The sequence below is a fragment of the Callithrix jacchus genome, chromosome 3, assembly GCF_049354715.1.
Source record: "Callithrix jacchus isolate 240 chromosome 3, calJac240_pri, whole genome shotgun sequence".
NCBI classification, from domain to species: Eukaryota; Metazoa; Chordata; class Mammalia; order Primates; family Cebidae; genus Callithrix; species Callithrix jacchus.
In genome coordinates, this window is record NC_133504.1 from 189,301,261 (window position 1) to 189,318,323 (window position 17,063).

General features: G+C 62.1%; 1 protein-coding gene across 1 annotated transcript; it reads right to left on the minus strand.

Moving 5' to 3' along the window:
- Window positions 1-12,029: 12,029 nt before the first annotated feature.
- ADRA2C (adrenoceptor alpha 2C) lies at window positions 12,030-15,084 on the minus strand. The gene has a single exon (XM_017970670.4). It carries the CDS (start codon window positions 13,934-13,936, stop codon window positions 12,560-12,562), a length of 1,377 nt encoding a protein of 458 aa, XP_017826159.2. The 5' UTR covers window positions 13,937-15,084; the 3' UTR covers window positions 12,030-12,559.
- Window positions 15,085-17,063: the final 1,979 nt, after the last annotated feature.

Genomic DNA, 17,063 nt, shown 5'->3' on the forward strand with positions numbered 1-17,063 from the left:
CAGTTGTTCTGGGTTGTTTCCATCCTGTTACTATCATGAACGAAGCGATCGAGAACATTAAAAGCAACACAAATGCTGCCCCAGGGTTGCAGAGGTGGCGGCCTCAAAGCCCAGCTCCACAGGGAACCAGCACGTGCCAAAGCCACGTGGCTGCCTCCAGAGTCAACACTGCCCGGCACCCACCCTCCAAGGAGCCGGCCACGGAACGGCCACCTCCTCCCAAGGCTCCCTCAGTGCAGGACCACAGGAAGCATGGCCTTGGGAGGAGCCAGGACATGGATCACAGTCTTGCAGCCCCGCAGACTGGCCCACGAGACACCCTTCATGCTCCTGCACCCCAGGTGGAGGGACCTCAAAGACCCCTCTCCACGCCCAGAGCCACAATCTCAGACGCTGCACCTGTATCCTGGCCAGCCCAGAGACATAGGCACAGACTGCCCAGCTCTGCCCCTGCCCAGCTGGGGAAACTAGTTGTTGCTTGGCCACCCCAAGGCTCACATTTCTCAACTGCAGGGGCATCTAAACTCTCCGTGTAGGCCAGGAGCAGTGGCTCACACCTGTAATCCCAGCACTTCGGAAGGCCGAGGTGGGAGGATCACCTGAGGTCAGGATTCGAGACCAGCCTGGCCAACATAGTGAAACCCCGTCTCTACTAAAAATACAAAAATTAGCCATGGTGGTGCGCTCCTGTAATCCCAGTTACTGAGGAGGCTGAAGCAGGAGAATCGCTTGAACCCAGAGGGCAGAGGTTGCAGTGAGCCAGGATCGCGCCACTGCACTCCAGCCTGGGTGACAGAGGGAGACTCTGTCTCAATGCTTACCACACAGCAGGTGCTGTCACAGTCCTTGGGCTACAGCTGGGGACATCAAGGCTGGAGAGGGAGGGGACCTTGCCCCATCACACAGCCTCAAATGGGGAGGAAAATGGACTCAGGAGGGGTTCTGGGCTGGAGTGCGTCCTCCCCAGACTCCTGTGCTGAAGCCCTGACCCTCAGTACTTCAGAATGGGACTTCGGAGACGGCTTCTTTAAAGCACTAATAAAGGTAAACTGAGGTCACATGGGGACCCCAATCCAGTCCGACTGGTGTCTGGTAAGAAGGGGAGATGGGACACAGACACACAGAAGGAGGACCAGGGGAGGACGTGTCTGCAAGCCGGGAGGGAGGCCGGGAGAAAGCAGCACTGCCGGCAGCTTGCCCTTGGACGGCCTCCAGAGCTGTGCGATGGTGACCTCTGTTGTTGAAGCTGCCCAGGCTGGGGCATTCTGCTAAGGCATCCCCAGAGGACTCACATGGGGGCTAACCCCAGAGCACCACTCCCAGCCGCTGCTACAGCTAACCCCGTGGCCTCCCAGGGGGCGGCTGCCTGCCTCAACCCACCTTTGCCGCCCCACCCCACTCAGACGGGGCAGGTCCCCCTATAAAATTGCTGCGGTTTGCAATGTTGTACTTGCCTGCCCCACCACAACTCTGCACGGTTTACGAGGGCAGGGGTGTCTCCATCTTGCTAACCTGGTGCCCAGAGTGGTGTGGGCACTGGATGTAAGTTTTCTAGAGGAATGATTCTAAATGTGCGTTGTTTTTCTGCTATAACGACAGTGAGAGTTATAGGAGGGCTGTAAATTCCTGTTGCAGGAATTCATGGGGCTTGTCTTTCTCAGTGTTCTCTTGCGCAGCTGATGTTGAATAAATGCTTCTTGAATGAATGAAATGGATGATGGCTGAACCAATGGATGAATGGATGAATGAATTCCCTCTCGGAGAGCAAAGCCAGACACCGGAAGCAGAAGCCTCTGCTGACACCTCACAGATCCGGGCTGGCTGCTGGGGATGCAGTCCCATGGGAATGCTCTTCCAACCTGGATTTTCTTCTGCCTTTAGAGAGAAGCTGGGGTAATGCCGGGAGGAGGGCCGGTCTCGGGGTCAGCCGTGCGTTAGTGAGATCCTGTGGGACACTGTGTTCTGAAGGGCGCCTTGCTCAGAGGGCACCCGCTTGGGGTTCATGCTCTGCAGTTGCCTCTTGAAATTCTTAACAAACTTGGCTTTGAACTTTGCTTTGTGAGGGACCTGTGAAGGGACACTGGACCCTTCAGTCACCTGTGGTCTCCCCACCTGCTGACCCCAGGACAGCTGTCACTTGGTCTCCTCTCCCTGATCCTACCCTGCAAACACTGTCACCTACCACTCCTGCAAGGGCCCAGTGAGACCAGGCAGGCATCCCATGGCATCAGGGCAGAGCAGGGTGGTCACCCTTGGCATGGGTTGGCATTCAGCCGGCTCCCCATCCAGACATAGAGCACATCTAGGAATGGAGTTTCCATCCCTAGGGACCTCAGGGCCATGGTTCCCTGGGGAGGGAAAACTGCCTTCTGTAAGCCAGCACCCCAAGCTTTCATTTTGCACAAGGCCACCCCTCCCTCCCCGCTCCTGCAGCCAGTGGGCCTGTGGACTCTGAGTGTGGCCATGTCATGGGCTCGTGGCAGATGCTGTGTACCTTGCCCAACCCCACAGGGAATAATCCACCAAAATGCCACTCTTCAGCTGGTGAACACTCCCTGGGAAGCCACCGCAGCCACTCTTGGGCTCAGCAAAACTGCGCCCCCTCTGGAGGCACCATGGAGAGGGCCTTGAGCTGTCTGCTCTAACTGTGGAGTCGCTCTGTCGCTGAGCAGCCTGGGGACCTGGGCAAGCCAAGACACTCAGCCTGGCCGAGCCCTCCCTGGCCCGGGATGACCAGAGCGGGCAAGAGCAGGTGCCTTCCCGCTGAGAGGCAGGGAAGTAATTTCTAGGATGCCCCTCAGTGGTGGGGAGTGCACAGGGCACTGGGTGCTAATGCCTGGCTCTGCGCTGCAGTGATCCAGCCATGCACGCTGACCTCAGGTGACACCCTCCGCCCTGAGCCTGGAGCCTGTTCCTGCTCTAGAGTGGCTGAGTCAGGGCGGTGCTCTCTGAGGATCACCTGAGGCCAGGTCAGCCTGGTGAACAGACCTGCTTAGAGATGAAGGGGACCTAGTCCCACCCCAAGAGCTGGGTGACGCTGGCCAGTTGAGCAAGGGCTCCCACCACAGCGACCAGCTCCTGCTCAGTAGGTGTCAGAGGGGTTGGATGGGGCAAATACCCCTGGGCCCTGGCAGAGCTCTTCGGCTGGAAGGGTGGTCAGGGGACCGGCAGCTGGGGGCTCAGGTCAGGGCAGGAACGGTGCATTGGCCTCATGGAGACCGGCCAGGCTGTCCAATGTATGCTCCAGGGCGACTGTGTTGTCCCAAGTCCTGTGGTCATTGTGTATCTGTGGCAGTCTGTCAGAGGGATGTCACCTCCTCTCCCCAGACTGAGCTCCATGAGGACAGGGTCTGCGTGCCTACCCACATGCTCCGTCCTGGCTGCAGGGCTGATGAGCCAGAGGCACTGAAGGAACGACACCAAGTTCTATGGGAGTGCAGCCTCCGTGGACCGTGCTGTGGGCAGAGAAGGAGGCTCAGGTGCACAGCTCACCCACCTCCCACTTCACTGACCCCACAGCACCCTGGGGCCAAGATTGCATCCCCATTTCACAGAGGAGGAGACTGAGGCCTAGCGAAGCCACCCAGCTGGTGAGTAGTAGAGCCAGCTTCTGCCTTCTTCCCTCCCCACCATGAGGGCGTCGAGGGCTCAGAGTTGGACAGCCTGTGGCATTCAGGGCCTCCGAGGAGCACGCCCAGATGGCCCCACCACGGAGGCCCCATACGGAGGCTCAAGGACCCCAGGCATCTTTAACCTCCAGGTGATCACATCCACCTCTGATGTCCAGGTGACCCCCTTCATCTCGGAGGCTCAGGTGAGCTCATCTCTAAGGGCTTTCTCTGCCTGCTCCCACCGGTCAGCGGCCCTGGGTCTGAGCCCCCAACAGCTGGTCACCTCCTCCATGGCGTCCTGACTAGCGCCAGTGTCCCCCCTGGCTGTGAGCTCCTGGTGGCTTTCCTGTTCTTCCTTTGCAGATCAGTGCAGGGCACAGCATGGGCACAAACACATGTTGAAAGTGAGCATGGAGGGAGGGGAGTGACATGTATGCAGATTCAGCCTAAACATGTCCTTAGAAGTTACCCTAAGACCTAGGGCTGAAAGTTCACTGAGGCAGCTTCCCTCTTAGTAAAATGGAAAACTCCCAGGAGTCAGGTCAGTGCCCATCCGGACCGGGTTGTCCTGGGGCTAGGGCTGGAGGTGTGGAGGGGATGGGCAGCCCCACTGGAGACTGTCTGGGTGGCTGGGCTGGGCTCCCTTGCGTTTCTTCCAGCCTGAAGCCTGTGCTGTTTTACTCAAACTCCTCCCCTCCCTGCTGTGGCCTCTTTTCCCTAAATGCAGAGGGTCCATGGCATAGCCAGGTGGCACCCCTCCAGACCCCACAGCCCCCAACTCTGCTCTTCTGATTATTTGGAGGAGCCAGCACAGGGATCTCGGAGGAGGATGACCCCAGAGCCCCAACTTTATGCTCTGAGTGGACAGCAGCCTTCGAGAAGCCTCTCCGAGCCTCAGTTTCCCCATAAGTAGAAGGGGTCCAGGTGGTCTCTAGATGTTTTGAGTGAACCAGGGGCATCCTGTGGTGTTGGAGGCCCCTGCCCCTCCCCCGCCTTGGACAGAGCAGAGGAAGAGGCAAGGAACAGAACACGGAGGTGTGGAGATTCCTTCCCTACCGCGGTTGCTCTGGGCAGACGCTGTCCTGCTTCCCCAACCGCATCAGAGCCACCTTGAGGGCAGAACTGTGCCTTTGATACATTCACATAAGTTCTTCCAACATGTACTAAGTGCCTGCTGTGTGCAGGCCTCTGTGCAGGGCCTGGGAGTGAGGTGAAACAGAAGCCAGTGCCTGCAGACATTCCTCCCCAGCTAGGGCAGGGCCTGAGCACCCCAGCTGTGCACGTTTGTCCAGGAAGACCCTTCCCTCCAGGGAGGAGGGCCTGGGAACCCTGCCGCGCCTCCACCCTGTGCCCCAGGCCTCCAGAAGCCCTTCCCCAGAGGGCCAGTGCCCCCAAGGTCAAGTGGTCACCCACTTGGAGGGCCTGGCATGGGCCCACTGGGGCTTTCGGGATGAAGGCTGGGCCATATCTGCCCAGAACCAGCGCCTGGCAGAGCCCAGCCCTTTAATAAGCATGTTTCTATGATTGCTCCTGAGGTCTCCAGGGTCCTCACTGGCTCTGTACAGAAGCCGTGGGAGGTCAGGGCGGGGGAGGGGGGCTTGGCCCATTTTCCAGAGGACCCAGGCTCAGGGCATCATGTGATTCAGTCAGGTTGGGGGCCCAAAAGCCTGGGGCCTGCATGCCCAACTTTAGCAAACTTGAGAAACCTACCCCAGTGCCAGCTGACAGAGGTGCCACCCACAGTCACTCCTCGTCCCATCCCCATAACAGGGTCCCCGAAGAGGCTTCCTCGTCACAAGGCTCTGAAACAGACAGCCCTGAGCGGGCCCAGGCGATATCCATCAACCTCGTACAGCCCTCCTGCCCTCTCCCGGCACGTGATCAATTGTTTATTCCGAATTGGCAAGTCACGCCTCTGCGTTCAGCAAACCCCACCTTGGCAGGGGGCCCCGACTGCCAGGCTCGGTGGGTCACTGAGCAGTATCGGGAGGAGAGAATCTCTCTGTTGTCTGCCTCCTGTTTGAACAATCGTGGAAACAACAGCAATCAATTTGAATAACAGCTTCATCTGGACCAATTAGAAGAGGGCAGATTTTGCCTGGAATTCAATTTGCGATGGCAGCACACTCTAGGAAACGGGTAACTGCCTTTTCCCCACAAACATTTTGGCATTGTGTATCCTGGGCGGGGTGATCTCGAAAAGCGGCGTCATTGTTCTGACGACGTAATGAGCACAGCGCCAGGCCTCACTCTCATTATGAAGGGGCAGGGGCACCACTCTTTTCACATAGCTGCGGAGGTTTCAGAGTGCGGTTATGGCAAAAACCACGCAGCGATGCTGGTGGAGTGTGATTCTTGAGCCCTGTCTGGCCCCATTGGCTCAACCAGTAACCTAAGCGTGGTTTGCAATGGAGGAGGAGGAGGAGCGACAGCCCAGAGTTAGCTGGTAGGGACGCCAGATGCGGAAGACAGAAGACACGTAGGAAAAGTCACACACACACTCCTAGCTGGTTTTCCCATCTGTAAAATGAAGCTAACACCGTGGACGGTGACTGCTCTCACTGAGGGATCCCATGTGGTGGGGTGAGTACGCAGCACAACCCAGCGTCTGGCTCTGACACAGCATCTCTCCATGGCAGCCCCTTTCTGGAGCTCAGTTTTCTCATCTATAAAATGGGTACATCGATCCCGCCTGGCAGAATCATAGCAAGCGCATGCCCAGAGCGCCCGGCCCAAAGCCTGGCATGTGGTGGGCACATCAAATGCTGGCGGCTGCAGTTGCTGTCACGTCTGCTCTTTCATTATTATGCCTGATGCACTCTGGGCCTCTGCAGAGTGGGAAGGGGGCGATTGGACTGGACGGCCCCTTGGGCACCTCTTTCCCAAGCACTCAGTGGCTGAGTTGGGCTTCTGAAGGCGGCAGGGAAATGTCTGTTTTCATCGGTCAGTTAAGAGCTGATTAGCCCAGGAAAAAGCCAGCCCCCCAGTAGTGGAGAAGACACCACAGCAGCCGGGCTGCCTGTGAGATGGGAAATCCTCCTGTGTGCCCAGCCCCTGCCAGTGCGGCCTCTTGCTGCAAGGAGCTTTTCACCGCCAGCCTGGGGGGCTCGTGTCCTGGTACAGTGGGCATGGTAGGGGTGGCTCTTGGTTTTGGAGTCCAGGATGATCTTTTCAGGACTTCCACGTGGGAGAGGATGGCTGGCTCCACACCCCAGGGAAGGCCTGCTCGGCCCAGCTGCTTCCCGGCCAGATGACCCACCGTCCCTGTGCCCCTCTGGGCTCCCTGTACTGAGCGGGGCAGGGCCTAGTCCCGACTCTGGGACCCGGGGCTGGGGGAGGGCAGGGTTGGAGGCCCTGGAGATGGGGCCTGGTTTGAGTTGTGAAGGCCATGTGTAAGGCTGTCATGCGACACCAGGCAGGAAGGGCACTCCTGGGAACAAAGCATTAATTCACAAAGGCATGGGATATGGCCAAGCCAGAGCAGGAAGTGGGATGAGCGGAGGTGAGGACGGAGGAGCTGGCAGCAGATCGTGACCTGCCTGGGAGCCCTGGAGGGTGGGACAGTGTGGACCAGTGGAGGCTGCACAGCCACAGGACACTGAGTTGGGAGCCCCTCCCCCATGACTGTCCTCCCCCACAGCCTCCGCAGTGCTGAGCCAGGGCCTGGCGGGGAGTGTTGCTGGAATGAAAAATAAATGGCCCAGTCTGGTACAGCTGGAGATGGAGGCCAGGACTGTGATGTGACCATTCCCCCACCTCAATAGGGAATATGGCAGGAATGTCCCTCTGGGGTTCTCTGCAGTCCCCAAGGCCCTCCCCTGGAGGCTGAGTCTCCAGAGTTGTGGAGGCTTCATGGGATTGGTGGGCTTCTAGGCAGGTCCAGCTGTCAACGCCTGGTCTACAGATTTCCCTGTCAACCTTGCATCAGGTGGTAAGAGGGAGTTCATATCCTGTTTCCTTTTTCTCCTTGGCTGCCAGGCAGCTCTGGGCATGTTTTGTGCTCAGGTATAAGGCAGAATGTCTTTAACCAAGCGTCTGGGCCAGCACCCCATCTCTGCTTGACATGGCTTGATTCCTTATTGGGACCATAAAGACACTATTGTACCCAAGGCTTTTCCTGAGAGCAGCCACAAACCGTCTTGGCAGTAGAGAAAGGCATTTTTGATCCCCAGAGCTTTATTTGGCCCAGAGTTTGCAGTTGATTCTGCTTCCCAGGCAGATCTCAGCGGGGTGGCACTGAGCCCCTGGAGTAGAGGCCCCGGTCCAGGCTGGAGACACTGGGCAGCCCATTTCCACTGGCAGGTCAGGCAGGGCATGGCCCAGGGAGCCTGTCAGGGCCCAGCCTCTCCATCCTCCTCCACTGCCCGCTGCAGTTCATGCCCTCCGCGGGCCTGCCAGGACACAGAGCATGCTGACCCTCGGGAGTGGAAGCCAGGTGTCCCCTGGCCACTCAAGGTGGACCCCGTGGGAGGACAATGGGGACCTCAGGATGGAAAAGCATCCCCTGGGTCTTGGAGACCTGAGTCTCTCCCTCCTCTGCTCCTCAGCTCTGGGGACCCTCCTGTCTTTGTCAGCCCCCACCCCACATCCATATCACGGTTCTCAGATCCCCCCTGGCACATAGCGGAGGCCGCCCATGCCTGCCCAGGGATGGCAGGGTCATCTGTATTTAGGGGTGCCCGTGGCACTCCACACAGGGTCCTGGGGCTGTTCCTCCCCCGCCCCTTGCACGTGGGGCCACCATGGGCTGACGGGAGGTGGGGACTTGGCTCATGGAAAGGCCGCGGCTGTCCAACCAGACTCGAGATGGGCCCGCAGGCGCTGCACTGGAATATTTGAGCCCTGCCGATGGATGTGATATAAAAATACAGCCGGCTGCCAGCACAGCCGGGAAGGGCGGCTTCCTCGCCAGCAAGTGCCACGGCAACGTGTTCCCCCCCCTGCAGCCCCCACCCCCGGAGTCGGGGGCAGGATTCAAAGCCTGGAGCTGCTTCTGTGAAGTACTAAGACTGTCTGCACCCAGGAGTGTTTCCTTCTGAATTCCACACCGAGCTGCAGTGGAAGATTTGGATTCTTTCTTTTCCCCACTTTCCTACCAACTCGGGCATGGGATTAAAAAACAGGAGTTCAGGAAAACACATGCATGTCTATGTATATCTGGGGGAACTGCATCTGTGACAGGCTTGGGCCAGGCGCACATGAACCCTGAGCGGGTCGGCGTTCGAGCCAGCACCCTCCACGCAGGCCAAGCCCTCCTCCGTCTGATGGTGGCTGCTTTATTTTATTTTGCCTGAAATCTCCCGAGAGCCCAACGGAGAACGCTGAACACGGGGAAGTGATGGAAGATGCTGCTCTGTGGCCTGGCACAGGGACACGCCCCATGCTACCCACGACCCTGGCTTGGGACCACATGGGCTCAGAGCCCAGGCTCTCTGCAGAGGGACCCTTCTGGGTCCACGGTGTGCTCTGCCCCCTCACCCTTAGGGGTCCCTGGCCGCATAGTCACCTCGGCCTCAGTTTCCTCAACCACGGACAGGGGTTGTCATCAGACCACTCCGGCTCCATGAAGTCGGCATGAAGAGGTGAGGCAGGCCCAGGCCTCGTCCGTGGAGAGGAGAGCTGTGGCGGAAAGGTGGGCAGAGGGGAGGACCCTGCTCTGACTGAGCACCAAGAAGTCCCCTCGGCGGGTGGTTCCCGTACTGGGTTTGGGGGCACTCGGGGCTCATGATACCCTCAGGGTGGGTGTCAGTGCCTCCATCATGGATGAAGACACCAGGACTCAGCGCAAGGTGTCACATGTCCCTGCAGCAGGCAGGTTTCTGTCTCTGTTTATCCAGCGGAAAAGGAAGTCTCTCCAGACGGCAATCTTGATGGAGTGGTGCTGAGTCCCGGCCACAGCCCTGGAGGGTGCCGTTGGCAGGGTTAGGACAGAAAGAGGAGGAAGGTTTGCCCACATTCTTCCCTGAGCAGGTGCCAGGATGAGTATCCTCCGAGTTAATCCCCCAGCACCCCCGGGCCTGGGGGGCTGTAGTTACCCCCCTGCAGGGAAGAGGATCTGTGGTTCAGAGGTCACCCGCTCAGTCAGCCACCCTGCTAAGCAAGTGAGAGCAGGCTCCAGCCCTGGGTGGGAGGTCGAATTTCCTCTGCAGACCTCACAGCCCCAGAGGCTCAGATAAAAACCTGACGCTCTGTCCAAGCACTCCTCCTGCCAGCTTCTCCCCTATAGCCTGGCACACGGCCCCTCTGCCCAGCCTCCTGTCTGTGTCATCCCCCTTCCCACGCTGGCACCCCATTTCCTACTTGCACCTCCTCCCTCCAGACCCTCGCTCATGCTGTGCTCTGTGTGGGGTCTGCGGGAAGTTCCCCATTCCTGAAAACCTCCTAGGAGGCAGTAGGAGCTGGTGGAGATACTCAAGAAATACTTGTCATCTGGTTGAATTTGGAGCCAGGAAACCTGGGCTCTGTTGGGTCTTATCACAAGCTGTGTGACCTCAGGCAGGTTAACCCACCTCTCTGAGCCCCATGAAATATATGAATTATCACATGAAATGCTGCTGCTCTCAAGGAAAGGGTGTCCTGGATGGGACTGGGGGTCCTGAGTGCTGGCAGGTGAGGGGTTGGGGGTCTGCCCTCCCATCTTACAATCGTGAGTTTTGAGTCCCTCCTGCCAGCTTGGTAAGATGCAGATTCTGGAGCAGAAATCCTGAGGTCTGGGGTCTTTATCATATGGGTGATGTGATTCCCTCGCAGCCCCGAGGCCTGCCCTCGGAGGGTCCCTGGGTGAGATGCCAGCCATGGAGTCTCTGAGGTGGGGTCTCCTGTGGTCTCGGGTTAAGAAGATAGACTAGCCCACAGATTGGCAGGCCTGGCAGGGCCAAAGACAGCTCCCAGAGACCCCTCCACTTCCCAGGCGGGGCCCCGAGGCCCAGAGGGCAGGGATTTGTCTGAGACCATGCAGCAGTTCCAGGACAAGCTGGGCTAACAACTCAGGACTCCCTGCCCAGGCCTGGTCGGGGGAGGTCAGGAATGTCCTCATCAGCCTTGACTGGCCATGCTCTCCACTCCACCCCTCCCGCCACTGCTGTCTGTGTCTCCCCACCTGTGTCTGAGTCTAGCACACAGCCGGTGTGAGCATTAGCACATGTGCCAGCTGTGGACACAGCTGGGAGAGCTCTTCCCAGCTGGGGTGTCCTGAAGACCCATCATCTGCGGGGGGAAGCCAGGCAGCTGCAGGGAGCAGTGTTCTCCAAGGGCCAACCTGGCAAGTCAGGCCCCCTGCTCTGGAACCTGACTTTGAGGACCAGGCCTTGGAGAAGAAAGGCAGGACCCAGGGCTGACCCCTCTCCAGGCCAAAGGGAGAGGAGAAGTCAGTATCCAGGATGGATCTGGGCTGGGCTCAGCAGGCAGGGTCTGGAAGGGGGAGGGTACACGCAGGAAGCCCAGGGGGACTCCCGGGGACAGAAAAGGGGGTACTGAATGATCACAAGCAGAAGCCCTGCCACAGCCCGCACACCCACCGAGCTACCTGTGCGTGTCTGTTGGGGAGACCCCTGCCCAGCTCCTGCCAGGACCTGTCCCGCTTCCGCCCCTCCACCCCACCTGTCCCGCAGCTTGGGGGCCCTGTGATATGGCTGAGTCTGAGCAGTCCCCCCACCATGAAGGCCCAGTGGCAGGACGTACACCTTGGTGTTCTCTCCCCCACCTTCTGCTGCCCTTCTTCAAGCAGCAGTGAGGACAGTGTGTGGACACCTGCTGGGCCTGACAGTGGAGAAGGGGAGGGAAACTGCACTGGGAAACCCTGGGGGCTCCGGAAAACAGGCGGGCTCCAGGCCCGCCCCAGCCACTGCCAGCTGGTCCCACTCAGCTGCTCCAGAGCCTCAGCGACTTCTCCTTTGCTTCACAAATAAGAACGTGGCAGCAGCTGAACCTGGCCAGAGCCTCTGGTCTGAAATGACAGTGTCCAGGCTTGCCGGCCTCAAGCCCACCCTCTCCCCACCCAAGAGTCATGCCCATAGATCTGGGAGGACTAGCTCAGAGCTACTCTAGGCTGGGACTGGAAGAGCCCCACCTCTTCCACCCGGAGGCCCTGAACACCAGAGTGGGGGAGGGCGCAGGGCAGGAATGGGAATGTGGGGAGACTGTCCCCCAGAATCTAAACTTAGGGCCAACCTGGGGGTTCTAGGCTCCTTTCGCCTCCTAGCTACTCTCCGCACAGGAATTCTGAGTACAGAGTTTCCATGTATCCAAAGGGTTAGCTTGAAAAAAAGAGACACCCTCCTTCTCACGCAAGAGGGAAGCTGGAACCTGGAGCCCCAGGGTGCCCTCCATCCAGCATTGGATGAGGGGGTGTCAGGCAGGATGAGGGTCTGGAAGGTACCCCCAGCCCCCAGGCTCAAGGACTGAGTGCCGCACCCAACATTAGATTACAAAGGTTTATTTAGAAAATAGTTTGGTTGTTTTGGCTGTTGTTTTTGGCAAACATTTAAATACTTTCAGTCATCAAAGATTGTCGGTGCTTTCTCCTTGCCCCCGCAGCCACCCCCCGACTAGGTCCTGGAGAAGTCAGCCCTTGGTCAGACGGGGATAGGGAGTGGTGGTGTGTTTGGGGGGCTCCTTTCTCGTCCATTTAGGGGGCTGCCTCTGCCACTGCTCTCTAAAACCCTGACCTCACAGCCACACCTCCGCAGGCTCCCCGGAGTTGGAGCTGCGGAGGGAGCCCCAGAAGCAGCTCCACGCTGAGGCGGGAAGGCAAAGGGGTCTCCCCCTCTCTCCTCCCCGCTCCCCGGAGCCTAGCTCCTGCCCTGGCGCACCCTCCCCTGCGCCCTGGAGGCCTATCCATCCCGGGCGCAATGGGAATGCTCCCCCGCCCGGCTGCCCCGTCCCTTCCGCCCAGCCCCGAGCGTGGCGCTAGCTGTCCAGGATCCCCGGGCCAGGCGGGCAAGACCGAGTCACTGCCTGAAGCCCCTTCTCCTCCGTCGGAAGAGGATGTGCTTGAAGGACCGCCGGAAGTCCTGGTTGAAGACCGTGTAGATGACCGGGTTGAGCGAGCTGTTGCAGTAGCCGATCCAGAAGAAGAACTTGAAGAGCGGGTCGGGCACCTGGCAGGCCTCGCGGCAGATGCCGTACAGGCTGTAGCTGAAGAAGAAGGGGAACCAGCAGAGCACGAACACGCCCATGACCACGGCCAGCACGAAGGTGAAGCGCTTCTCGCGCGCCTGGGCCACCTTGCGGCGGCACACGCTGCTGCGCGCCCGGCGCCGGCGCGACAGGAAGAACTCGACGGAGCGCGAGCTGGCGCGCGACAGGCGGCCGCCGGGGCCCGGGGACCTGGAGGCGGTCAGCGCCCCCGGCTCCGCCGCCGCTCCCGGCCCCGCCGCCTGCCCGTCAGCGCTGCCGCCCGCGCCCGCCTCGGCGCCAGCGCGCCGCCGCCCGCCCCGCCGCAGCGCGCCCCGGCGCCGCCGCCTCTCGGCCGCCGCGCTGCTCTCCTCCGGCTCCACGTCGGCCCGCGGGGGCGCGCAGTGCCCGTTCTCGCCCGCGCCCGCAGCCGCCGCGCCCAGCCCGTTCTCGGTGGTCGGGGACGCCCCGTCGGGGCCCGCGGGCGCGCGCTTCTCGCTGAGCGTGCGCGTGCGCAGCTTGGCCACGCGATAGATGCGCGCGTAGACCAGGCCCATGATGAGGCAGGGCGCGAAGAAGGAGCCGATGCAGGAGGACAGGATGTACCAGGTCTCGTCGTTGAGGCCACACTGCGGGTAGGCGGCGCCGTCGGGCTGGCGGTAGAGCGAGACCAGCGGCGGGAAAGAGATGACGGCCGAGATGAGCCACACGGCCACGATGGTGGCCTTAACGCGGCGCGGCGTGCGCTTCAGGTTGTACTCGACGGCCTGAGTCACCGACCAGTAGCGGTCCAGGCTGATGGCGCACAGGTGCACGATCGACGAGGTGCAGAATAGCACGTCGAGCGCCAGGTACACGCCGCACCACACCTGCCCGAAGTACCAGTAGGCCATGAGCTCGTTGGCCAGCGAGAAGGGCATGACCAGCGTGGCCACCAGGATGTCGGCCGAGGCCAGCGACACCAGGAACAGGTTCTGTGGCGCGCGCAGCGCCCGGCTGGTCAGCACGGCGATCACCACCAGCACGTTGCCGACCACGGTGAAGACGATGAGGAAGCCCACCACGGCCGCCAGCCCCGCCACCGCGCCCGCCGAGTACTGGCCGCGCGGCGGCCCCCAGGGAGCCCCCGAGGCGTTGGCGCCCGCGTCGCTAGCGTTGGGGCCCGCCGCCGCCGCCACCGCCAGCGCCGCCGCCAGCGCCGGGGACGCCATGGTCCTCCCGCGAGCTACGCGGTCCCTCCTGGAGCCGGGGCGCAGCCGCGGCAGCTCGGGCGCCCCCCAGCCTGGGTCCGCGCCGGCATCGCCGCCTGCTGCTCGGGCGCGCCCGCCGGGGACCGCGGCGCTCCGCAGCCGGCCCCCGGCCGTGGTGGCTCCGCGGGCGGCGCGCCGGAGAGCGTGGCTGCCGGGCTCCCCGCAGCTGCCGAGCGCGTAAGTGCTGAGCGGGAGGCGCCCGGAGCGAGCGGCGACGCGGCGGCGGCGGCGGGGGGAGGGGGGCAGGTCCCGGGGTCCTCGCGCGGCCCCGCCCTCGGCCCGGCTCACGGGGAGTGCCCCGGCGGCGAGCCCACGGCGACGCGGCGCCCGAGCGGGCGTGCCCGAGCGGCCCCGCGGCCCCGGAGCCCGGCCGGGGCGCAGGCGACAGGCGGCGGCGGCGGCCCAGGCGCTCCGCCTCCCATCCGGCCGGCTAGGGCTTGGCGCACCGGGGCGCGGGCCGCCGCTCCTCCGGGCCCCCGCGTCCGCGCGCTCCCTCCAGCTCCAACTTTACTTTCCCGGGCGGGGCGCCGGCGCCGCCGCGAGTCCTCCGGCTGCTACTCGGCGCGGGCACCCCCCCGCGGTCCACGCTCGGCCGTGCGGCCGCCGCCTCGCTCGCCGGAGCTGCGCCGCCGCCGCCCTGCGCTAGGCGCGAGTGCGGCCGCCCTGGCTCGGCTTCCAACTTGGGTCGAGTTGCGCAGCGGGGCGGGCGCGCGGGGCGGGGCGGGCCGCGGGCCCTGGGGAGCCGGCCGGGAGCCGGAGCCCGCGGCCGCCTGGGCGAACCTGCCCGTGCGGCGCGGGGGAGGAGTCCGAGGCGGCGGCGCGGGTCGCGCGCTCGGCGAGGGCGCCCCCTCCAGGGCCGCCTGCAGCCTGCGGGACGGGGCCGAGAGGCGGCCGGCCTGGGCGGTGAGTTCCAGAAGCTGCTCTTTCTAAGACGGGAGCCTCCTTCGCCTCCCCCGGCGCAGGCTTGGGCGCAGGCGGGGGCGCGCACACGCGAGCGCGCAGCTCGGGCGGCTCGGGGTCCATGGCCTGATGGCAGAGCAGCCTCTGGCAGCCTGGGGGAGGACGCGACGCTGCCTGGGTGCGCACGGGTCCTGCCGAGCTTAGGGTCTGGACCAGATCCTGGCTCGGCGCTCCCCGGCAGAGCCACCTCCGCACCCACCCCGGCCTCAGTTCCCTCGGCCCCCTTCCCAGCGCTGCTGGAGCATGAATCATAACTAGCGGCGGTGCCTGTGGAAGCCCTGGGCAAGCTCCCAGCCCTGCACCCATGTTAGCAGCGACTGAAGTTTCATCCTGATGCTCCAGGCCCTGCTTGTAAGGGATGGAGAGATGTTCGAGGTCGCCACCTCTGACACACCCAGAACCGTGCTGCCTGGATGATGAGCTTTTTGCAAGGGTGGGCTCGAGGGAGAGCGGCTGTTGAGATAGCCCCTGTGTACCCTCGCCTCTGTCCCTGCACCTCCATTCTGCAGATGTGCACTGTCACTCTGTGGCCCATGTTGGGTGCTGGCTTCTGTCTCCAGGCGGCCTGGGGTCTGTGGGAGAGGGACCTCCAGGGAGGAGGTGGTCCAGGAGGAGAGCTGGAATTCTCAGGCCTGACGTTTCTCTGCAAGGACCGAAGCGGTGATCCTTCCCCCAGCCGTCCAGGAACGCACCCCCCCGGCTGGACCCTCCCTGCATGGGCGTGGTGGAGGGAAGGAGGGAGGGAGGCTGTCCACCCTGTGACTAAAGCTGGTGGGGAAGGGGCGGCTTCTGGGTGCCTAGGAGGTCAGCATGAGGAGGGGCTGGAGTGACTGCCCCCGCCCTCGGGATGCCTATCCGTGCCCGTGCACAGGGCCTGTCGTGTTCTCAGCTGTGCAGCTTTACCAGGGGATCTTGTCTGTCTCCGAAGAGACGCCGCCGGGAGCCATGGACTCCGTGTTGTCATCAGCAGGGCCTGCCCTGGGGGTGTGGAGGTCGAGCCCGGGTCAGGCAGAAAGCAAATATTTCAGATGATGGGCCTGCCCAGCAGGGGCGCACTTTGGAGCCAAAGCCTTCGGCGCCAGTCCTGTGCTAGTCTTGGGCACATATGCCCTTCGGGGAAGCAAAGGGCCATGGCTGTCCTGTGGGAAGTGTCTGCCCCGGGACGGTGGAGACTCACCATCCTTGCTAAAGGCCCTCCTGGTCCTGGAAGCCTAAGGTGCCACCTGTCCAGGGCACCTGAAGGTGCATTTTTCAGGGAAGCCCACACAGACCTGCTTCCTCCATGGTTGGCATGCTGGAGCCCTTGTCTCTGTTGAGCCCTATGAGATGGCAGAGTGAGGGGGGCCTGGCCTCAATGGAGGTGCACACCATCTGGGGTGGACAGTGCCACCCACGGAGATGAATGCACTGACAACCATCAATGCCCTGGGGCTCCTTCCCCAGCCTGGGAGCCAAGTTGACAAGGAAGGCTTCTGGGAGGAGGTGACCAAACTGTGCTTAGAGGATGAGGAAGTGGCAGGAGGAAGGGGTGGGCCCCTGTAGGCTGCGTTTCCTCCAGTGGGGGTGGGCTTTGTACTTGGGGCGTGGGGAGACAGGAAGACTCAGGAAAGAGCAGTGTCAGGGGCGGGATGCAGGCTTTGGAGAAGGCCTCTCTCCCTCGGCATCTACGTGCCCCAACCCGCAGCACGAGGGTCTCTCACTTTGTGAGAAGTGCTTTCGGGGACGCACAGGGGTAGGGGCATCTATCCAGGATCCTGGCTCCTGTGTTCCCAAGAAATGGCAGCCCAGGCACAGGAATTTGGAGGGAAGAGGGCACGGAGCACCTGGGGCCCTGAGCCAGGTGCTCGCTCCCACTGCTCAGGAGAGCTGAAGGCCTGGACCACTCACGGGCCAGGCTGAGGGCATCTGGAGTGCCTGGCCAGTGAGTGGCCTGGGCCCTTGGGGACGGCAGCCAGCATGCTGACATGCTGCTGGCAACATCGCCTGGCATGATCAGGGAGGGGCAGAAGGGTCCATTCCAGGGCCTGGATGGAGCCCAGGGGCAAAGAGCTGGACCCAGAACTTAGGGGAAGTGAAGCCCTGGGCCACGCAGAGGGGTTGCAATGCCCGCAGGCCTGCCTGTGGTGGG